Source organism: Schistocerca nitens, chromosome 2 (assembly GCF_023898315.1).
Source record: "Schistocerca nitens isolate TAMUIC-IGC-003100 chromosome 2, iqSchNite1.1, whole genome shotgun sequence".
Lineage (NCBI taxonomy): Eukaryota > Metazoa > Arthropoda > Insecta > Orthoptera > Acrididae > Schistocerca > Schistocerca nitens.
The window spans coordinates 433896672-433921986 of record NC_064615.1 but is presented as its reverse complement, the minus strand read 5'-3'; the positions used below and the strand labels follow the sequence as shown (position 1 = coordinate 433921986).

Below are 25315 nucleotides of genomic sequence, written 5' to 3'. Positions count from 1 at the left end.
AACAACAAAGGGAGCTCCATAGCAGAGAATTTCAGTGCAAATGGTACTGCTAGAACCACTCATTAATGATGCAAATGTTCCGTAACAGGAAAATGTGGTGCTGAAACCATAAAACCTGGGCTACGGAGCAATGAAAGAAAGTCATCTGACCACATGAGCGTTGTTTCACACTGTTGCTAAGTTCCGGCCAAGTTTATGTACCATCATTGTGAGGATTCTGTGATGATTTGGACAGCCATGTCATGATATTGCATGGCCCCCATAGTTCTGCGCAAGGTCATATTACTGCCAAGGATTGTGGCAGCGTTTTGGCTGATCAGGTCCATCTCATGGTGCAGTGTCTGTTGTGCAGTGGTTACACAGTAGACCAAAATGGCAGGGCCCCTGCTCACACAGTTCACATTGTTGAGGACTGGTTTTGTGGGCAATGTCCCGATCTTCGTCAGTGCCTGAAGGAGCTTCATGGAAGTCCACCCATCCCATCAAGGCACTGAAGAGAAGAGCAAGAGTAAGCATATGAAGAAGTAGTTTGCTAAGAAACAGGGAACTCCAGTATCCCAAGCACCATCAGTTCTGTGTCGGAGGACGTGTATGAGATTTTAGCGTCCCTCAAGGAACTGGATCTTGTCGATGTCTCAGCTGCAATGGAAATGGATACAAATACTCAACGAGTGGCAGCAGGTGATCCTGAGGTGTAAACTACCTCCTTGGTCACTTAATGCCTTCCCAAACAACAGAAAGTGTTATCCTCCAGTGGAACTGCACCAATTTTTTCTCCACCTGGCTGAGTTATGACAACTTTTCAGCATTACACCTGCTTTTTGTATTGCCTTTGGTTTCCGGCAATGCAGGCCCCTGGCCTTCGTACCTATTGTGGGTATTACAAAAATCGTAGTGACAGTAGCAGGCTGCCCTATGGAGTCTGTGTTTATGCCCATACCTCTGTATATAGCACACTTTTGCCCCTTCAGACACCTTTTGAAGCTTTGGCTATCAGGTTGAGGACAATGCAGGGTATTACCATCTGCAAAATCTACCTTCCTCCAGGTGATGAAGTATCACAGCATGCGTTGGCTGCGCTAATGCCCCACCTCAACCCACCTTTTCTACTTCTGGATGGTTTTATTGCCCATAACCCTTTGTGGGGCAGAGCCAGAGTTGCTGGTTGTGGAAAGGATGTCAAGAGTCTACTAACTCAACTTGACCACCGCCTCCTGAATACAGGTGTCTCCACTCGTCACATACTCAGCCACTGATCTCTCCATTTGCAGTCCTGGCATTCTACCATCTCTCCACTGGAGAGCTCACGATGACTTGTGTGGTAATGAGCACTTTCTGCTCTTCCTGTCCCTTCCCGGCATCACTCATCTGGATGCTTGCCCAGATGGACTCTTACCAGGGCTGACTGGGACACGTTCACCTCCGCTACCACCATTGAATTGCTGTTGCATGGCAACATCGATGACATAATCCAGACCACCACTACTAACATTGTTGCTGCTGAATCGGCAGTCTCTTGTTCCTAAACTTGTGCCTGGTGGAAGACAGTGTCTTGGTGGTCACTGGAAATCACTGCGGCCATTAGAGACCATAGGAGGGGGGGGGCTCCTCCAACATCATAAGTGCCACCACTCCCTGGTGCACGTCATTGCCTTCAAACAGCTCTGTGCCCAAGTCTGTCAACTTGTCAATACGTCTCCACCATTAGAACACGATCATCTCCTTCCCAGGTTTGGAACAAGCTCCGATGCCTTTATGGGTATTGGTCCACTGCAGGTATACCTGGAATTTCCACAAATGAAGCTATATACACCGACACAGATGCAGTCGCAAAGCGTCTTGCCGAGCATAATGCTCAGCCCTCTGCATTTGAGAATTACTGCCCTGCCTTTCATCTCCTAAAACAGTGGGTCGAATGACAACACCTGTCTTTCGCTCCACACCACCCGGAGCCATACAATGCTCCCTTCAGTGAATGGGAATTTCTCAGTGCCCTTGCCGATTGCCTGACACCTCACCTGGACCAGACCGCATCCATTCCCACATGATTAAATATCTGTCAGTGTATTACCAGCACCGCATCCTTGCCATCTTAAACCTTATCTGGAGTGATGGCGACTTCTCGTCGCAACAGCGAGAAAGTATAATCGTTCCAGTGTTAAAACCTGGTAAGAGCCCACTAGATGTGCATAGCTATCATCCTATCAGTCTCACCAACATTCTGTGCAAGCTGCTCGAACTTATGGTGAGCTGGTGACTGTGTCGTCTCCTTGAGCCTCGGGGCGTTCTGGCTCTGTCCCAGGGTGGTTTTAGCAAAGGTCGCTCCACCACTGACAACTTGGTCTATCTGGAATTCGCCATCCAGAAAGCCTTTTCCTGGCATCAGCACCCTATTCCCGTCTTTTTTGACATGATGAAAGTCTATGATACCACTTGGTGAGACCACACCCTCGCTACTCTGCACGAGTGGGGTCTCCAGGGCCCGCTCCAGATTTTATACAGAATTTTATGTCGCTCCGCACTTTCAGAGTTCTCATTTTTGCTTCACACAGTGTACTGATTGTTACCTATCTCGTTTCTTCATAACTGAACAATTATGGAATCTTACATGGTATATTGTGGTAGGACCACACTCTCACCCCGTGTTTTTGAATGAGAATAATACGAGTAGTTCCAGCACAATTTCAGCAAGACTTATTGTTTTTAGTAGCTGCTGAAATATTACACACTGTAGATCTCGTTTGTCTAGGGGTTCTCGAAGTTTTGTCTGAAAAATAATCATTCCACCAAGCATGGCCTGGGTTTTCTTCTTGTTTGAAATAAACACTACCGGATCTGAAATACTTTCAGCTAAAAATTATATTTATTCATACCTTTTGTTAGTAACTACACCATTTTCATTATGAACATTGATACTGTAAATGCATTATACTGCACTTGTCACATAAACACGTCCATCTCCCTCCAATACAGACAAAAAAGTGGCGGGCAAGCCAACATGTGCCCGGAAGTTGCAGACATTCCTGCATTCTAGATTCTTTCGTCTAGTGACCTTAATAAACTCCAAAGATACATATAAATAAATACATATAAATACAGAGCATTTAACATCTCAAACGAATCCATTATTTAGCATAAAAGAAAATATTCATAATTAAATAAATTAAATACATTTTCTGGCAACATCATGAAATTATCTTAACTCTTTACTGTGGGCATCGTACTTTTCGCATGAGATAAACTACATACTGTAGTGGAGACTGGTCTTTGATCGGTCTTATGCCATAAAGTTTTCAGGATATGGGATACTGAATGGCAGACCCTTAATACTCTGAATAAACTGCATGTTATCAAGGAGACAATGAATGTATGGCAGTCATCCATTTGAGCCACTCACGTGGAGTCTGTTGTCCTTTGCCGGCTCTGCATCAGCCATACTAGGCTGACTCATGGTCACCTCCTCCGCCACGAGGACCCACATGAGAGGCGCTGTGGTTCCCACTTGACTGTCATCCACATCTTGTTGGACTGCCCATTTTTAACTGTTCCACAATGGACTTTAAACCTTCCCGCCACACTGCCAACAGTTTTGGGAGATAATACCTCAGTGGCTGATGTAGTTTTACATTTTATTCATGGGGGGGGGGGGGGGGGGTGTTTCTATCAACAATCTGAGAGTGTTGTCTGGCCTTCTCTCCTAGGCCTTCACCCTTCCTCCATTTTAACTCTTCCTTATTCTATCTTTGCTGTTTTTTTTGCCTTGGTATTCGTCTATCCCATCTGTATTCCTCTAGTGTTGTCATTTAGGCTGGAGATTTTAGTGTGGTGCAGAGTGGCTGTTTATTCTCTTTTCTTATTGCAATCAGCCAGCCCAGGCCATCTGCCTTCTACCGCTTTTTCCCCTTTTAGTACACGTTCTCTCCTTTTGTCTTGCCTCTTTCATTTTCTCATTCAGTGCTGTTCCCAGTTAGTTTTCCAACTTTTTTACTTCCCAGACTTTTGGGCAATGATTTTACTCCGCAATGTGTTTGAATTTGGAAAAAGGGACTAATGACCCTGTAGTTTGGTCCCTTTCTCTCCAAACAAACCAGCCAACCAACCAACCAACATACACATGATAATTTGTGCCAGACTGGGACTGGAACTTGGATTTCCCGCTTGTTATGAGCAGATGCCTAAAGGACTTTGGCTATCTGAACACACTTCCAGGAGCGACTCAAATCTCCATTTGTCCTGGTATCTACTCTCCCTTGTGCTAAAATTGTATTATGTGGTTCCCTCTCAGGGTGAGATGCTGTTTTCTCTCATCATTTCCCTGCTATGGCATGAAATACTGCAGTGCAGTGTCTAAGATTCTGCGTTGATGATCAACGGGCAGTCAAAAATGAACTTTCATATTGTGATTATGGTTCTGGATCAGCAGTAGAATATTTCAAAACTGATGAAAATTTTTATCGGACCGGGGCTCAAGCCCGGATTTGCTGCTTGTCGCAGGCGGATGCTATTTGAAATTTGGGCCAGTCCTGGAAGTGTGCTTGGATAGCACAAGTGGTTAAGTCATTAGTTCTAGCTTTCCTTACTTGGTGAGGTAATCTGCTTCTTGTGATTGATTTGCCTAGAACTTGATGGTTGCAATATACTGCCTAATTCAGTTTTATGCTGTCTTAACACTCTCAAGACAGAGCCTGAATCTTGAGGGATGACTTTTAATTTATTACTACTTTACTAAATCTGTTTACAACACATTATGCAGACAGTACCCATATATATTACTGAATGTACTTGCAAAATTATATCATTGCACAGCGCTCATTTGTGTAGATATGAGGTCTTGCCTATGGCCATGAACCAGTGCTAGAATTCGACTCAGGCCCATCTCATAAGTGTTAAGTTTAATGTTCATAATTTCTTTTACTAAGACATTTATCATATTCCTCACTTTTGCATTTGTTTTTGACAGGCGTTGCACAGAATCACTCAAATTTGTTTATGAGCTCCCGTGAACGAATGCCTGGCCTTGTAGAAGGCCAGATTTACACATATCCCTCAAAACGTTGGCGGAAAAAGCGGCGGCAATATCTTATGAATTTTATGCAACCTCGTCGAAAAGAGGTTGACCCAGAGGCAGACTTACACACTATAAGCACTGTTGAGAATCCAGCAGTTTGCAACAATGAAGACAGCAAGGAAAGTGTCAGCTTAAAAGATGAAGTAGTGAAGGTAAGACGGAAATCTTATTTCTTCCTGATTAGCAACATGCTGGCAATATTTTTAAGACAAATTAAAAAAAAAAATTGTTCATTTAGTATGCATGGTCAGGGTTTGCTCTCTTGGAATTTTTCATTTATGTTGTTTATTTCTTGCCCTCTTCATCTGTGATACGTTAATCTGCTCTTAATATGTGTCAATGATAAAAATAATACATGGGACTGCTGATGTTTATATGCTATGATAGTATGACTATTCAATAGATTCGTTATCGTAAAAGTTTACTTCGAAGTAGCTGCCCATTCATTTTCCGGAAGCATTAAGGTGTATAATTAACAACCTTGAGGCATAATTTCCTTTCTTGTTGTGTACACATCTTTTGACTTCTAATTTACATTATCGATGTTAATATTCTTTTTTTAATTTTTAAAATCCCCAATTTAGTTCATAGCTATTTTGTACAAACTTTGTGAGCAGAAAAAATAATTTGTGGCATATCTCGCTCAGGCTCCATCTCCCCACCCTTAGGTCTCTCTTGTATCTTGGTAGATAGTGACGTGAGGTGGTATCATGTAGACCCCCATCAGATCTCAGGGGGGGCAGCATTGGAATGCTTCTAATATGTAGCGATGGGTGGCAGTAGTAGTGGCTGCTGGACATGACCTGAATTCATAGAATGATTACCACAGTAGTGGAAGTGGTGGCTCCGAGGGTGAAGCTAATTGTGATGGTGGCAAATTTGTCTGCACACATTAGCCGCTGAACAGAATGGCAACTGTGTACTTAGTGTTAAGCAGCTTGGGTTTCTTCCAGGATAGCTGTAATATGTGTAGGCCAAACAACAGTGAATCTGCATGTATGGTGCTGGGCGTGCTCCTACAGCTTAAACATCAGGATAAGCGAAAGTGAGTGGTGCTGTTTCTACACAGGGGCTCCACTGTGCTTTTTGCACCTTTTGTCATGGATCTATATGTACTCACTAGGGGAGATCCCCAGTGGTGTCATCAACTTTTTGAAACCATCTACATGGTGATGTAGCTTAAGATCCCAGTTATCACACCCTGCAGGCATTCACCCGGGTGAGGCCTTGTTTGTGAGTAATTTATGAAAAAAAAAATTCAGAATTTTGTGTAACGCTCAATAACATGAAAAAAGGAGCATCACATTGACAGGTGGTGAAACAGAGAGGACAAGGTCTTCCTGCGTAGAAGGTCATGGGTTTGAATCTTCCTAGGTACTTTAAATTTTTCTTTATTTTTAAATTTTTATCAGAATGACTTTAATCGGTATTTTTATTCAATTGGTTGGTTTAAATCTATTTTTTCATTTCTGTTCCTTTGTCACACTATTTTAATCATCATATCAACTTCTTCAGTTGCTGTCATTCTTCTTCTTGTCATTGTTTTTCCACTTGAAATCTTTGTTCATGTGAGTTTAATTAATTTTATGAATTAATTTTAACTTAATTTTTTTCTTATATCATTCTACTTTTTTCATCAATGTTATTGCATACATTATTTCTATTCCTTATTTTGCTTGAATTTCGCTTTAGTTATAATTCTTTCCTTCATTTAAACCTTCATCTACATTATTATGTCCATAGAGTTGTAAGAATGTATGTTACGGTTTAAATGTTTGTATGTCAGTTACCATAAAAATGCACTTCTTGTAGCGAAAAATACATTTATGACACCACTGCACAGTCAGTGTAAATAGATTATGTCAGCTTTTGTTTTAGTTAATAGATTAGCATTTTAAAGTATTTAAATATTACAACAGATAAAATCAGACAATGGAAAATCCAGGATGGAATGTAACAGTATTATGAAAAGGACAGTTGCTACTCACCATATATCGGAAATGCTGAGTCGCAGGTAGGCACAACAAAAAGACTGTCACAAAATAAGCTTTTGGCCAACAAGGCCTTTGTCAAAAATAGCATGCGCACGCATGTACACACACACACACACACACACACACACACACACACACACACACACTCTTACGCAAATGCAACTCACACACACGACCACAGTCTCTTGCAGCTGACGCCAGACTTCATTATATTGTGATAACAGGTAAACGTGATTAAATTCACATTCACAAAAATTCCAGAGGAAAAAATATGATATAAAGAAAAGCTGAGAACAAATGAGAGAGTTGATATGATGATTATAGTGATGTGACACAGGAACAGAAATAAAAAAATACATTTAAACCAATTAAATGAAGAAAAATAATGATTATAGTCATTTTGATAAAGATTTAAAAATAAAAAATTTATAGTGCCTGACAAGATTCGAACCTAAGACCTACACATGAAGACTGTACTCTATTCATTACACCATGCAATCAGTCAACAAAATACTACTATCTGAATGGTACTGAGTCTCATATAAAATTCTGTATTTTTGTTTTTGTCAACTACTCACAAATGAGGACTCACTAGGTTCAATGACTGCAGGGTGTGATACCTGGAACCTTATCCTACATCACTGTATAGATGGTTTAAAAAAGGCGTTCTTACCCCTGGGGATATCTCATTGTCGAACAATGAGTGCTGCTTCCACTGTGTCCTTTCCATTGCCTTAGACATGAATTCTTTAAAGAAGCACACCATATGTTCTGCCACATCATTTGACTGGCGGTAAAAGGCAGGGCACTAACCAGTGTTTGATGTCATTGTGACTGCATAAATATTCATATTACACATACATAAATGATCTGAAGGATAGGTTGAATAACTATCTTCAACTGTTTGCTGATGACTGATGTACGGAGAAGTGTCGTCCTTGAATGACTGCAAGAGGATACAAGATGACGTTGGTAGATTTGGTGTGATGCTTGTCAGCTTGCTCTAAATGTGGGAAAATGCACATTAATGGAGATGAGTAGGAGAAACAATCCTGTAGTGTCAAATAAAGTATTAGTGGTGTGCTACTTCACTGAAACCTCTATTAAATATCTAGGCTAAATGTTGCTAACTGATGTGAAATGGATCGAGCATGTAAGGTCAGGTGTAGGTATGGGAAATGATTGACTTTGGTTTATTGAGAGAATTCTAGGAAAGTGTAGTCCCTCAGTAAAAAAGACCACATACAGAACACATCTGTGACCCACTCTTGAGTACTGCTCAAGTGTTTGGGAGCCCCACCAAGTTGGATGAAAGGGATATGCCGAAGCAGTTCAGTGGTGTGCTGCTAGATTTATTACCACTATACTGAGTCAATGTGCAAGTATTACAGGAAAGCTCTGTGAACTCAAATGGAAATCCCTGGGGGAGGGGGGGGGGTTAGGTTATTTTCACAAAATCCTGTTGAGAAAGTTTAGAGAACCGGTAAACAGACTAGAACAATCCTGCTGCTATAAACATACATCTTGCGTAAGGACTACAAAGACAAGATCAGAGAAACCAGGGCTCACGTGGAAGCATTTAGATAGTCATTTTTTCTTTGCTACATTTGAGTGAAATAAGAAAGGGAATGAATATCAGTGGTCCAGGGTAGGCCACTTTCAACAACTATAGTTTCATATTTCACTGTACCCTCTTTTCTTTCTTTTTAAACACATCATCTGATGGTGGCTTGGTATTAACTCAAAACTGGTAATGATATCATATGTGACGCTGGAACATACAATGGAAAAAAAAGGGGAAAAAAATGATATGGCAAGTCTTCAGTTGCAAACATCTTTGTTACAGCTGCTATTGTGGCTTCAAAAGCAAAGGATTTCATTGGTACAACAGCATGGAATTCAGATAACATGTTAACTCTGCTTCTGCTACAAACTTGCCTACCATAGACTGTGCCAAGAGCGGTGTCATTATGGCCTAACCCAGCTTACTGTGCTGGGACCCTTTCGTCTACAACCACTTACTGCCTGCTGTATTGCCTGTCCTGGCCTCCTGGCTGTGTGCTGAATATTTCAGCCATAGCTTGCCAGATAAATGCTGTACAATCCCTTCATCCACTCACTCCACTTCATCTGTGCTCTTGGTGCATTCTAGCACTATAATTTACTCACAGACAATTCACAAGTGGAATGAATTCCTTGCTGAAGCACACTTCTGATACATCTGAATACATTTTTGAGTACGTAAATAAAATTGATTGTTCTCTGGCCTGGCAAACTTCAAAACCAAAACTCAATTTTTTTTAAATACAGATTCTTTCCTTTACATGGAATAATTTGATCACACTGTGTGTGTGTGTGTGTGTGTGTGTGTGTGTGTGTGTGTGTGTGTCAGTCAACTGATGCTATGTACGCTGTGTATTTACTTTGAGCATGGAATAGATATTGCTGCTGATGAAGAATCTGGTCTGTCTGTTACTAGCACTTTTTTTTTTCCATCTGGAAAGATGCTTCAAGTTTGGAGTCTTTGAGCTTTTGAATTCTTTAACTTTGAATACTTTTTACAGTACTCACTATGTATTTTCAGTCCTTCCTTGCATCCCTAGGAATGTTTCACTGCCAAAAAATCTGATATAACTATTGTGGTCACATTGGAATAATTTTGTAACATTGTGTGTAGTTTTTGTTGAACTGTCAGAATTAATCATGAATATTTACATCACTTGTGGATGAGGTGTTGTAGCATCTGAAACACCACATCTGTTTGTTACCAGTATATTTCATAATTACATATTGAGAGGTGCTTCAGACTCAGAAACTTGAAGCATTTGAATACTTGTTTCAACACACAGTATCAATTTCTTTTCTAGCCTTGTAGAACTGTGTGCAGAGATTTATGTAGATTCTGTTGATAGGCATTACCTGACTTAGTGTTATTAGCAACTCTCATGTGTGTTCCATGTAGTGTTAATGTATTTTGTATAAAACAAACACTTCCCGGGCATGTCTTCATACTGCGCCACCAGTGATTCATGAGCTTCACTGTGGAGGACTTTGTGAAATACACTATAGTTGCATGTTATGATGTTGTGGAGTAGACAGAATGGAGGATCACCTCCTCAGTTTGTAGACTTATGAATGAGGGAAGTGCATGAACATAATCCTGTGACCTAGCTTCTCCTGTACTTCTGAGTCCCCACCCCCCCACCCTACTACAACACCGGAACACATTTTATATTTTATCACTTACTACGGCTCTGTTGCACTTAGATTTGACCACCTCCTATGTTTGATGTTAACTTACAATATCCACTCAAAGATGACAGGTGTCAGCACTAGAGTGGAGGTGGCAAGGGTGGAAACATTTCTGAAATGGCTAAGTTTGTAAGCTGTTTGTGTGCCACCATGGTTAAAGTATACCCTGTGTGACAAACTGGCACTGAGGAAACTGTGGTTCACCACGGGCCGTAGATGAAAGGGGTGAACGACGGCTGCAGACATGCGTTTGGGTATAGACATGCAGCAATGCAGGCTGCTATTCTCCCATGGAGACGATCGTAGAGATGCTGGATGTAGTCCTGTGGAACGGCTTGCCATGCCATTTCCACCTGGCGCCTCAGTTGGACCAGCGTTCGTGCTGGACGTGCAGACCGCGCGAGACGACGCTTCATCCAGTCCCAAACATGCTCAATGGGGGACAGATCCGGAGATCTTGCTGGCCAGGGTAGTTGACTTACACCTTCTAGAGCACGTTGGGTGGCACGGGATACATGCGGACGTGCATTGTCCTGTTGGAACAGCAAGTTCCCTTGCCGGTCTAGGAATGGTAGAACGATGGGTTCGATGACGGTTTGGATGTACTGTGCACTATTCAGTGTCCCCTCGACGATCACCAGTGGTGTACGGCCAGTGTAGGCGATCGCTCCCCACACCATGATGCCGGGTGTTGGCCCTGTGTGCCTCGGTCGTATGCAGTCCTGATTGTGGCGCTCACCTGCACGGCGCCAAACACGCATACGACCATCATTGGCACCAAGGCAGAAGCGACTCTCATCGCTGAAGACGACACGTCTCCATTCGTCCCTCCATTCACGCCTGTCGCGACACCACTGGAGGTGGGCTGCACGATGTTGGGGCGTGAGCGGAAGACGGCCTAACGGTGTGCGGGATCGTAGCCCAGCTTCATGGAGATGGTTGCGAATGGTCCTCGCCGATACCCCAGGAGCAACAGTGTCCCTAATTTGCTGGGAAGTGGCGGTGCGGTCCCCTACGGCACTGCGTAGGATCCTACGGTCTTGGTGTGCATCCGTGCGTTGCTGCGGTCCGGTCCCAGGTCGACGGGCACGTGCACCTTCCGCCGACCACTGGCGACAACATTGATGTACTGTGGAGACCTCACGCCCCACGTGTTGAGCAATTCGGCGCTACGTCCACCCGGCCTCCCGCATGCCCACTATACGCCCTCGCTCAAAGTCCGTCAACTGCACATACGGTTCACGTCCACGCTGTCGCGGCATGCTACCAGTGTTAAAGACTGCGATGGAGCTCCGTATGCCACGGCAAACTGGCTGACACTGACGGCGGCGGTGCACAAATGCTGCGCAGCTAGCGCCATTCGACGGCCAACACTGCGGTTCCTGGTGTGTCCGCTGTGCCGTGCGTGTGATCATTGCTTGTACAGCCCTCTCGCAGTGTCCGGAGCAAGTATGGTGGGTCTGACACACCGGTGTCAATGTGTTCTTTTTTCCATTTCCAGGAGTGTATGTGCGTAGTTCAAAGAGCTTAAGGATCAGTTTACTGTACTCCTCTGGCCAGCAAACTTGCCCAATTTAAACCCAATTGAGAATCTGTGTAGCCACCTCAATTGAGCTGTTTGCGCCATGGATATTCATCTGAGAATCGTAGTGTAGCTGTCCACAGTACTGGAGTCAGCATGGCTATCCCTGCCGTACCTTCCAGAATTTCATTTACTCTCTTTTTGCAATGGTCTGCAGTGCAAAAGTGGTTATTCAAACGTTTGACAGGTGATCGCGGTAATGTGACTGGATGGTGTGTATTGCTCATTTGCCAATGAACTCTTTCATCTGAAAGAACTATTTGAACACGTTTTGCACTCATTGTATTTATTTTTCTTCGTTACTTTTTATATGGGCTTTGGTCTGGTACTGACAGAGTTAAAAATGGTGCCTTTTTCCCGCTCTATATATGTACTCTATAAATGTATATCTATATCTTGTCTTTTTTTTCTTTCCTTTTCTCAAATAATTTATTCAGGAATGTCAAGTAATTTCAGATATCAGTTTTAGTTGTCGATGATTAATAATGCTTCTTTGCATGATAAGACTTGAAACAGGATACAACATATAATGGTATGAAACTTCCTGGCAGATTAAAACTGTGTGCACACAGTTTTAATCTGCCAGGAAGTTTCATATCAGCGCACACTCCGCTGCAGAGTGAAAATCTCATTCTGGATATAATGGTACGTTGCAAATTTTGCCTTGGTATCTGGTTTCTTGGCCCACTTTGTTTTGTGGGGACTACAGATCGACACATTAGTGCATGTTTCTTTGGATGTTCACTCACAATAACATCTGAAAAATGCCTTCCTGTAAATCATAGAGGACTTTTGTCATCGAAGTGCCTACCTTAGCCTGCTTTTCTCCATTCTGTTGCATATTTTTCAACTATTTCTGTAATGAGAGGTAGGTGAAACTCTGGAAGTGCTGTTTTTCACCCTATAATCAACCTGTGGAGAGCATGAGCATTTAAAATGCTCTAATCCAGAAAACACACACACACACACACACACACACACACACACACACACACACACAAAAATGTTTCTCATACCGTTTGACAGTCTAATGTATTAATCTTAGTGAGCTCAGTAGTATGTCACAATGGTAAACTGCACTCATACTTGAATTGTAATTTACAATACTTGGGATTTATTGATATTTTTGCCAATATTTCTGTCAGTATTCTCTGTTTGAACCATTTGTGTAGTGTTACATGTTGTCAAAATCCACACTTTATCACACCACCTGATAGGAGTCTTTTTGTCAGTTGTCATAAACTCAATTTCTCCCCATTTCAATTACCTCTACAGTTTTGTGTGTTGTGCCTGTTACGAATAGTGCCACATGCAGCTGTTCTGTGGTAGTGAAGCAGAGGAATCGGTCTGGCTGGAATACCATTGTCAATGTACAGAGTAGGTGCTTGTTCCAAATAATGTCTCAGGAGTGTTGCCACTCGCCAGCTCTCTCTAAGTTTTGGAACCCAATTTGTGTTGCCATGCCAGCATATGAAATGAATTCCAAAATGTTCCACTGTGACAGTCACACAGTACACGTCTTTATTCGTAACCTACTTCACTTGAATGCAATAAACTGTTTAAAAGATAATTAGCGTTTGAACAACAAGAGACTTTTGTCAATGCAAAGCTTCTGTTATAGATGAATGTGCTGTGAAACAGTGAACAAACTTCATCAACAGAATTCCTACACAGTTTTCATTAAAGAGTAGCATTTTAAAAGAAAAGCAAAATACTCTTGGGACATAATTTCATTGAAACCTGGAATGATAAAAGAATATTGATGGACCAATAATCATTTATTGACAACTTTTTAACCTGAGCCATTATAATACAAATAGCAATTAAACAGTAAATACAGCGATCAGTTTTTGAAAATATAATGTAATTGGATAAATAAAAGAATCTACTCACCAAGTGGCAAACAGGAGAACACACATAAAAAAGGTATTACATATCCAAGCTTTTGGAGCCAGTTGTTTCTTCCTCTGGCAGAAGGATTGAAGGAGAGGAAGGATCAGGGAAAATGACTGGTGAGGTTTAGGAAAAGGAGTAGAGTTCAGAGAAGTCACCCAGAAACCAGGGTCAGAGGAGACTTACTTTATGGGATGAGAAGGAAAGACTGATTGTGAGGGACTGCGCCAGATGAGATTTGAAAAACTGAGAGCTTGAAGATGGAAGATAGGCACTATGCAAGACAGAAAATACTGCTAAAACAGTGTGCACGAATTAATAAGAGAGAAAAGTTAAGTGCATAGTATGTATAGAGGTGGGAGGAGCAAAGAAAGTGGTAGTCATGTCAATGTAAAAAGTCAAGCAGCATTTACATAACAGTTGGTGTACAAAGTGTCATTTCACAGGTGGCTCTCCCTTTGATAGTACACGTTTTGCCAGTTACAGGGCTGGAATAAATGGTGGTAGGAGGTTGCATAGGGCAAGTCTTGCAATGGGGATGGTCACCGGGGTGGAAGCCATAGGGTAGGGTGATGGGTGCAGAAGGAACATAGGGTCTGACAAGGATGGTGCGGAGATTGGGATGGTCATGAAAAGCTATTCTAGCTGTGGTGGGCAAAATTTCAGATAGAATGGACCTCATTTTCAGGGTATGATTTTAGGAAATCATGGCCTTGTCAAAGTAGCTGATTAATACATTCAAGACCAGGATAATATGATTTGCTACATGAGAGACGTGACGCTGTCATGCTGGAGGGTACCACTGCTAATCTACGAGATTGATTCCTTATTCAGCTTGCGTTTAGCATGAATCTCTCACCCAGTGCAAAGTCCTGAGTGAATGGAAGAAAGTGCAGATGACTCCTGTATATAAGAAGCGAAAAGAGTGGACCTGCAAAAATTACAGACTAACGTCCGTAACATCTGTCTGCTGCAGAATCCTAGAATATATTCTGAGTTCAAATGTAATAAATTTCCTTGATGTCCAAGAATAAGAACAGTTTTGGAAAGGATTGGTCACGTGAAACTCAGCTTGCCCTTTTCTCACACAATGTACTGCACCTATGGTTGAAAGGCAACAGGCAGATTCCATATTTCTAGATTCCAAAAAGCATTAGACATGGCACCCCATGTAGATTGGTAATGAAGGACGAACATATGGAACAGGATCCCCGATATGAGTGTGGCTTGAAAACTTCTTAAGTAATAGCACCCAGTATGTTGCCTTCGACAGTGAGTGTTCATCAGAGACAAGGATATCATCAGGAGCGTCCCAGGGAAGTGTGATGGGGCCACTATTATTTTCTATGAATAAAAATGATCTGTTGAAAAGGATGGGCAGCAATCTGCAGTTTTTTGCTGGTGATGTGATGTATCGGGAGGTGTCGAAGATGAGTGAGTGTAGGATGATACAAAATTACTTGGATAAAATTAATATGATGAATGGCAGCTGGCTCTAATTGTAGAAACTTGTAAGTTACTGCAGATGAGTAGGAAAAACAAGCCCGAAATGTTTCAACACAGCATTAGTAGTGTCCTGCTTGATAATGTCACATCATTTAAATACCTGTGTGTAACTTATACAAAGCGATGTGAAATGGAATGAGCATGTGATGATTGAGGTAGGGAAGGATGGTCGACTTGAATTTATTGGGAGAATTCTAGGAAAGTATGTTTCACCTGAAAAGGAGACCACTTATAGCATGTTCTTGAGTACTGCTCGAGTGTTTGGGATCAGCACCAGGTCGGATTAAAGGAAGACATCGAAGTGATTCAGAGGGAGGCTATTAGACTTGTTACTAATAGGTTCAAACAACATGCAAGTGTTACGGTGATGCTTCAGGAACTGAAATGGGAATCCCTGGAAGGAAGGCGACATTGTTTTCGAATAACACTATTAAAAAAATTAGACAACCGGCATTTGAAGCTGCAGAAATACGCTACTGCCACCTACAAACACTTCATGTAAGGATCAGAAAGATAAGATCATTAGATATTCATTAGGAGGCATACAGACAGTTATTTTTTCCTCCTCCTATCTGTGAGTGGAAAAGGAAAGAAAATGACTAATAGTGGCACAGGGTACACTCCACCACTCACTGTAAGGTGACTTGCAGAGTATGTATGCCGATTTAGATGTAGATGCAAAAGATCAGTACCAATTACAAAATTATTTAGAAGAGATATCTGTATTGTGCGAAATATGGCAATTGACTGTACAAAATAAGAGCACCTCCATACAAGTACTAAGAATCCATTACATTTCAATCAAAAGATAAAAAAATACAAATTTCAAAATTATTGATTCAACTAAATGCCTAGAGAGTGCAATTACAAACTACTTAAATGGAATCATCACATAGAAAATGTTGTGTGGAAGGTGAACCAAAGACTGTATTTTGTTGTTTTGGGTAACCTAGAGTATTATGCAGATTTTATCATTAATATAACAGAAGTCATTGATCTCATAAATTAGATGCTGGAAAAGTGGCAAGATTTTATCATCCCAAACATGTGGCTATGCTTTCCATCAACTCAAGGTAACAATCAAATCTACACCATGTCTTGTCACACATGCTCTTGGGGAAAAACAGATTTTTGCAAGAGATGCATCAAGGCAACTGATAGTTGGGAACGTTAAATGGGTTATGTCCCAAAGATACTAACACGGATACAATAAAATTATGGAGAACAGAGAAAATTGTATAAATCTGCACTGAAAGTAAACAGGGTGGAAAATGAGAATGAAAATTAACGCAGAAAGACCAAATTACTTTCATATACAGGGTGTATACGTGGACGACGAAAAAAAAAGTCCGGATTTTTCCCGGAATTGAACTGTAGAAGTTATCAGTCCTTTGAATGGTTATGGTTTTATACATCGGTGTAGAGTTTCCCAGCACTTTCGTAAAACTCAGGGAACAAAACCCGGTTTGGGAAGATGTCTGACGTGCAGCAACATGTACCCAGTATTTTTGTATTACAGAATTATAAATTCGAATTCCACTAAACAGCGTATGTTACTTTCCGAAGCACTGAAATCGAGATTGCGATAGCTCACGTCACGTGATCTCGCCAGCCGACATCAGCGGATATTCAGAACATAGGACACGTGATGTAGTCAGCCAATAGCAACATCACTGTTAAGTAGCGCAGATACACAAATAGGAAAAGTTAATGGTGTAAATTAATATACGTAGTGTTGGTACAAGAAAATAAAAGCTTCCACATGCAATGTTGCTCCTTTTTGCACGTGTTACACTTTAAGATACATCACACAAATGTGCCAGTAAAATTTTCAAGAACAACATAAATGTCAGATTTTCTGAGCTCGAAATTATTGTAAATCATCGTACTCAAAGAGCTGATTTTTTAAATGAGAGTTAAGCGCTCTGTGATTTAAGAAATTCATCGTACATTCTCACACACAGTTCATCTTGGTAAAAGGAAATTTACTTTGAAAGTAACGCTTTTCAAACCACCATTCGCAATATTTTCCCATGACTGTCAGAAATATGTTCGTTTCAGCAGTTCCAACAGAGCGCCAGATAACAGGCGCCAGCGCGCTTGCGCAGCTACGACGACGTAGGAAGCCCGTAAGTTCGTACAAATCAGAGGATACACCAGGAGCATCCGAATTTCGTGAACCATACGAAAATGGATAATTCGGCTTAAAGTGAACATTCGTATGTCCAGATCTGGATGTAAATTTTCTTGGAGTACCGGTACTGTATTATCTCATGTTTGGTTTTTTATTATGGCATAATGCCATATGTGCTAGAAGATGAAAACGTGCACTTGAAATGCAGCGAACAGTTGAAACTAGCCAATGGTGTGGAATTAAACACTTCGTTTCAAATAAATGGACTGCCTCAGCGGAAAAGATTAATAGAAGCCAAATTTCTTTAGCAAACCGACAAAAATAACTTAATTGTTCTGTAAGGCAATTAATACTTGACTGTCAGAAAGGTGGAAATAAAATAAAAACTGAAACTAACAACTTAGCCTTCCGTAATTATGTGAATGTATTTTAATTCACTTGATAGCGCCCGGCAACAGAAATCTGTTTTTGTTTTCATTTGACGTGAGAGCAATAAACGAAGAGGAAACATCAAAATCACTAAACGTAAATACGGGTCAAGTGGAGACTGCCCACTTCCCCACTACGACGCAGACTACTGCTCTGTGTATGTCCCTGATCTACGATATTTCCGAACCGGGGCAATAATTAATACATAGTGCCCGCCCCTCCCTCCAGCGTTCGAGTTATGACGCCAAAAATTAAATCGACTTTCCAAAAAACGTTCATTTTGTAGCGCACATCTTTCTGAAGAGTCTGGTACGTGAAACATATGTCTTAGAGGAAATGTAAGACGTTATTTGGTCTCAAGTGTGTCCAAGTGCAGTACCACGCAACTACCCACAGCATTCTTCTATCGCACGTCACTGTATTTCGCTCTATCGCATTCAAATGTGTATACTTTGTAATGGATGCCATCAAACTATATTCAGGACAGTAGACATGAAAATGTCCTGTGGTGCCTGTCCTGCTCCAAGTCGGCCGTTTTGACATCTTGTCCCTCTTAAAAAAGAAACTCGCAGTTAATACTAGATGGGATTACTTGTAACCAGGAGAACAAGAACTCTTCAGAAAATCTGCACTCTTTATTGCCTATTAGCTAATAAGTTGCTGTTTTATGTGGCATAAAATTAAACATAGGATACATGAAACCAATAAATACAAGAGACAAGCAAGACGGTACACATTTCTTCAATCCTTAAGTCCTAGCAAATTTTTCTCCCTAATCTTGCTACGGCTTTACATAGCGTGCTTTCCTTTCTGAGAAAGAATCTATTACCTCATGAAAGTTCGTCAAATGGTTTGCTACACGAAAAAACGAAATGTTGTGTAATACTGAAAAAGCTGTTAATACAAATAGTACCCAAGGCTGGTGTGGTTTCTCGATCTGATTACGTGTACTTTGTCACAGTGTGCTAGATAAAACGAAATAGGGATGTCTAATATTGCAGAAGTTGCAATACACACCAAATAAAGGAGACTGTTTTGCAACAAATTGTCATTTTTATGGGACATGATTTAAGAAGTACGAATACCAAATGCCTATTAGGCCTACTACAAGCAAAAAACTTTGTTAGGGAAAAGTTTCACATTTCATTCATACGCCCCAATTCTCAAGCATGAGACAGAAAAGTAGCAGTGCGAAATTTCTATAAAAATTTGGAATCGTCATATTCTTCTATAATTTGTGTGATGTCCCCGTTTCTTCTCCTTCCTCGTTCTAACAATCTTGTCATCACTAATTTAAAAAGTATTCCTGCCAGTGTCCAAACTTATTCTCCGGTTAACTTCACTAACCCTGCCACGGTCACCGGTTTAGTTATCCAGTGTTTATTCTCCGGTTAGGGGTTATTACGTGTTCGTACAACGAGTTTTCCGCGCTCCTCCCAGAATAGAACTTAAGCGCCTGCTAGCTGGGGACTTTACAACTGGCTCTTACTTCTTGGATACACCGATAAGATACCATGTGGCTTTCGTTAGTAATTATAACAACGCTGATCAGTTGCAGACCCAGTCAACCACATAAACAGCGACTGGCATTCACCCGTTCGGCTTTATTCCGCTTGAGCTCGTATAGCCCCGTCGCCTTTTGTCTGCGGGTAGGTGCGACGGGGATTCCCCTGGCAGAGACATCACGTACACTGTGCACGCATTCAAAAATCAACTTACGAGTCATTTAGAAATCAACTTAGAAAGTGTTCAAAAACTAACAGGGATGCGTTCCGAGGCAGATACCCCGGTTTGACTCCGGCTCTTAGAACCGAGCCTGTTGCGCATGCGTGACGCTGGTAGATTGGGCGCGCCAGTAAAATTTTTCCGGGTAGCATCTGGCGGCTTGCTGCTATTGCTTATACAGCTAATAGCCACATTTCTGTAGCCAGAAGAGAGAAGGTACTTACGCATACGTCACTCAACTGCGCATGCGCAATAGCCCGCTCGCAACTGCTCAAACGAATCTAATGTAAACATTTGTGACGTCACGCAATTTGTTGTTCTGAAGCATTGCATAGTCGTCCTAAAGCCTTTGACACATTTTGCTGTTGGCAAATGCTTGTGTGAACACTGTGTTTTTTTGCTGTACATGCCGCATTTCCTTGCCAACTTAGTTTTATTTTCGTTTTTTCTCCCTTTCATGTTTTATTGCTGCAGTGTTATTCTGCAGTAGCGAGATACAATAATATCCTTTGTTAGAGTATTGGTTCTTTCCAGTCAATGTTACAAAAATTTAACCGAAAATTAAAACAATGAAAAATTCCCGGAATTTTAAAAAATTCCCGGGTTTTTCCCGGACCTCCCGATTGTCCCGGGTCGTATACACCCTGATATACCACTTCGTGCTAAAACACAATATTAAAAGAATTGGTGGAAATTCATATTTAGAATAATAACTGTAATTGAAACCAAGAATATTTATATTCTGAAATGTGAAAGCTAGTACCATATTCAGACACACATTTTGTATTACATAAAAACTGTTTCAACAGATGCAAGAATGGTGGCATTGGGTAGCTGTGTCTACAGTGTTTTTACTGATTCATTCGACACTAAGTATGGCTCTGTATTATTGCTACCAATTACATTTCTTCCATTTGTATTCAATTTACGAGGCCCATCTGCTATATTCTGGATCATCTTTCCAATGCCTATAATTACTGGATAGTGGCAATCACTTTTTCTATTTTTTGTGTTTATGTCTTTGTGCTTCCTGATAGATATATTGTGATTTTTATTTTAATGTCTGCTCCGGAAGTATTCCCTTTATGGTCATGCACTTATCTTTTAAGGGACTGACTGCCTTCACACATTTACATTTTACTGGAGTCACTATTAATATTTATTTGTGCACCTGTTGCTACAGGTAAACAAAAACGAATAAAGCTGCTGAACTTTGCAGAAAGGCTGTTCGTTATAAAAATACTTGCTGATGCAATTAGGAATTAGTATCACTGTTATGTTGCTAGCTGGGGAAAATGTAATAAGAGGAACAGGGTTTGTTCTTCAGGTTATTTATGTATTATCAGATCTGTTTTTAGTATTTTGTATTCAGCCTTTTTTGTCATTTATGGATATTAGTAAGTTTCACTTTCACTGGTTATTTTCCAAATTCTATCTGTTTATGTTTACTTATAACTCTGTTATCTCCCCCCCCCCCCCCCCTCTCTCTCTCTCTCTCACTTGAATATGTGTGCGTGTTTTTGAAACAAACTAATTATATTAGTCAATAGGCCATAGAATTTTCTGTGTGTACACTTTATACATGACAATGGGTCCTGAGATTCAAGTATCATAGTAGCAGAAGTTATATGCATACTTGAATTGCTTGTCATGGAACAGGTTAATTAACAGTAGCACCTGTTACTCAAAATCTTATGCACCCTGCTTGTCAGCATCTGTATAAATGAATGTACTGTTGTGAGTAGCACTTTCATTTCTACTCTCTCTTCATTTTAAGAATTCATGTCAAAGTTTGTTGCATCAACAAATATGCCTTAAAATGTACACATGAAAATTAGTGTATTGAGCATTAAAAATAATTTTGTCAGATAATGGATTGTATAAATTTACATTTTTTGGAATTAAAATTGGAGAATGACGGTTGACTTGTCAGAGAACTCCTGTTCACTTTTCTCTTACCTGGAACTTTTAACTACAGAGTAGTACTCTACATTTTCAAGTAACACCCTGTGGCAAAGGAGTTGTATATTCCAGATGTAAAATGTATATGTTTTTTGTGAATTTTTATTTTTCTTCTGTATTTTCTTAGCTTTATACAGAAAAGGGGAAAAAATTATGTTGAACATAAAAGTCTGGCTGATGCCATTTCAGATGTAATCTCTTATTCATGCTACTGTTACTTTTTGTATGATTACAGTGGCCTATGAAACTATGCCTTTTACCAGTCACATATACTTTTTAGAAAAAAATGTTGTTTTTAAAGATAGAAGGACATCAATGATTTGGTCATTACTAATTCTAATTGAAAACCATACTGAAACACTAAAATTTCCTCCAAACTTTCCGAATATCAGTTAACAGGAAATGGAAGACCTAGAGAAACAGTTCCTTGTGGTAAAGGCTTAATGTACTTCTGAACTCAGATCTCGTGTTGTGGTTATAAAGTTGTGAAATTTGTGGCTAGAACTCTAGTAACACTATTTCCAGACTTTCATTTTCCTTCACATATCTGGAAACGTGGAGGTGAAATGTCTGTCTCACTAACAAAATATTTTTGCTTCACATTCATTGCTTCAAGCGCAACTTACAATACATTGAATTAGTTTTTACATTTCTACTAAATAATTAAAAAGGCAGTGTTTCCAAAAATCGTTATGACTGTATTTTTTAAAAGTATTTTCTCTTTTCTCTGTTCATCAACTTTAATATCTTTCCTCCACTGTATTGGAACCAATGATTACAGCTGGAATAACATCAGTCATTTTGTCCATTTTACTAAGAACAGCTCCTTTGCATCCTTTCCTGTCCATAAATGCCTAATGTGGTTTAAATTTCACCAGTCAACCACAAGGCAGGCTCCTCCCCATCGACCCCGGGTGCCTGGCTATCTCGTTCCAGATAGCTCTCCAGCTCTATCTGAAGATGCCCTTTGCAACTTGGGCAAAACACCTGGTGGTCTTGCAGCCAACTGCGCGTGGGATAGCAACATGAAAACCAGCCACATACAAGTAATATGCTACTATTTAACTTTGTACCTCTACTAGTGACTTTATTTGCTTCATTGGCATTAACCATGTATGTCATCCTTGTTTGTTTGCTTGTTGTTGTTGTTGTTGTTGTTGTTGTTGTTTTTTTTTTCCCCTGCACCTGTAATCTGCATCTTTCTGCTGCACTAATATCATGTCAAAATTCTGAGATCTAGTTAAGACTGATTGGTATTTGTTTTTCTAGACGTCACAAACATGGAATTATGAACATAATGAATTTTCAATATTGCCACAATTCTGATGCTAAACAGCACTCACAAATAATTGTACTGCAGTTGGGATATTTTTGTTTTCATATGGTTGTTAAATATTGGTTGTCTGTGGATATTTTTCATTAAGAAGGCATATGCGATTGAACAGTATCTTGGTATCTTCAGTTTTACTGTCTGCTAACAAGCTGGCTGTAAAGCAAGGTCACTATTAATCCCACAGAAAATCTGGCTTTAATTGACAAAACTGATTGTTTGCTTAAAGCTGTGCTTGAATACTAGAATATATGGAACAGAAAAATTTAAATACTTGAATTGACAGCTTTAGTTGAAAAACTCACTCTGTAAATTATATGAAGCATATTATTGTGGATGCAGGTTACACGTACATTTTGTTATTTCAGAAATATTTAATGAATTTTAATATTTAGCTATTACCATATCTGGTAAGTGTATCACTGAAATATTATCTATAGTGTTGTATTATTTAGAATTTTGTATTGAGACGGTATATTGAGACTACTTACTGTTATTGACCATAGAACATAATGTTTTACTGTAGTCACAATTATTTTGTAGACTTTACGTAAAATTAACGTAGTATCCTCATAAACTTGCATAACAAATTCAGCTTATGGTATCTTGAAAGGACTCCACTAAGACTTGATCCAGACAGACTTGAGAGTACATTGCAATTTTATGAGAAGCTGTTACATTACTACAAGAGCCATCAAAACACGTGATATAAATATTCAATAGGTGAGAAGTTTATCAAACTATACAGTGAAAACAATAATTGCTCTCTGCTAAACCGCTAATTGTAGTTTGTATTTGCTGCAGACTATATCCTTACAGAGAGCCTAAAACAGCTGGAGCTTTATTAATTCCAATATATAATTTTAGTACTGACATAAAATGTCTGTTACAATGTACTATAATATTCTTGCTGTATGGGGATGGTTTGATAAGTCTGCTAGAAAAGCAAGAAAAAATGTTTCTTTCATAAGCAGCTCATCTTACTTCTTGACATATTCTCCTTTGGGGGATATACACTTCGTCCAGCAATCCTCCAGCTTTTTCATCCCATCAGAAAAATAAGTTCTGTCAGAGTCTGCAAAAACCTCATTGACTACAACCATCACTTCCTCATTTGATGAAAATTTCTTTCCAGGAAGCAAAGTTTCAAGTTAGGAAACAGGAAGAAGTCACTTGGGGCTAAGTCTAATCAGCAAGGTGGATGAAGAACAAATTCGAAGTCCAGTTCTTGCCCTTCTGCCATTGTTATTGCTGATGTGTGGGATGTTGCATTATCCTGGTGAAATAACACATTTTTGCATACCAACAGTGGTCTTTTTTCACCCAACTCAAGTTTCAGATGATCCAACAGTGAAGCATAATAGCATCCAGTTATAGTTCTGCCTTTTTCCAACCAACCCATGAAGACTATTCCTTTGGAATCGAAAAAACTGGTGGCCATCACTTATCAGCTGTGACAAAATAGTGTCTGCCATCTTTGTTGCACTTTAATCAGCCTTTGTCCACTGTTTTGACTGCCTTTTTTTCTCCAGGAGGCCCACAGTTCTTTGCGAGTATGTGGGTGGCGCACACGGGGCCCTGAGCTGTTGCTGCCTTTCTTCTCTCCCAGGTTGCATTCCCTTCCCCATATCCACTCCTTCAAACCCTACCTGCCCCCCTCCTAACCCACTTCCCCTCAATCTATCTCCCTCAGTGTTGCCCTTTGACAACCCGGCTGTTCCCTCAGTTCTGCAGTTCATAGCCTTGGGGTTTGACCTTCCTTTCTAAATTCTGCTTCTGTAGTGTGAGCCATTTGGGGTAGAACTCCATATGTAGCATCTCCAGCATGGGTTCCTCTCTGCCACCCTCTCCTTCCCCCTTGCTCTTCCCTCCCCTCATGGAACCACTCCTTTTCCTTGACTGGAGAAGAAACCCTCTTCTCTGGCACCTGCCAGGGATAGGGCTTCCTGTAAGAGCCATCCTCCCCAGCATCTCTAGGACAAGAAGACTATTTCTTAGAGTTTGATGCCAGACCCACACTTTGTGGCCCTTAAGGCCAGGTGTTCTCTTTTGGATCATGGTATTGCTGTGACTTGCTCTTTTCCCTACCACATTTCCTCTCACCCACCAAAGGAGGAGGAGAAGAAAATATATAAGCTTTGGGATGAGACACGCGTCCACATCGCAGGGGGTGTCACCTGCTCCCTCTCAGTCAGAGTCTGATATTACATGTATGGATGTCACTCTGCCTTACTGGTGGTGGACAGTGACTCAACACAATGACCAATTGTGGCCTGTTAGACATCGATCTGGCCTCGTGTACTACTGTTCTCCAATGGAACTGTAATGGTTTTTACTACTGCCACTCACCGGAATTGCAGTCTCTTCTTCCTCCCTACTGTGTAGCTTGTGTTGTATTGCAGGAATCTCATTTTGTGGGTGCTTATTCGCTGACTCTTCA

The 25315-nt window shown here is 40.6% G+C and overlaps 1 protein-coding gene across 3 annotated transcripts in view; it reads left to right on the top strand.

The window, feature by feature from the left end:
* LOC126236301 (zinc finger protein ubi-d4) overlaps positions 1 to 25315 on the top strand; it is a 223512-nt gene that overhangs the window by 60070 nt on the left and 138127 nt on the right. For all 3 annotated transcript variants that reach the window (XM_049945499.1, XM_049945498.1, XM_049945497.1), the window contains exons 3-4: positions 4961 to 5220; positions 22424 to 22591. In XM_049945499.1, the coding sequence (XP_049801456.1) occupies positions 4961 to 5220; positions 22424 to 22591 (428 nt within the window). The remainder of the gene's footprint in view (positions 1 to 4960; positions 5221 to 22423; positions 22592 to 25315) is intronic.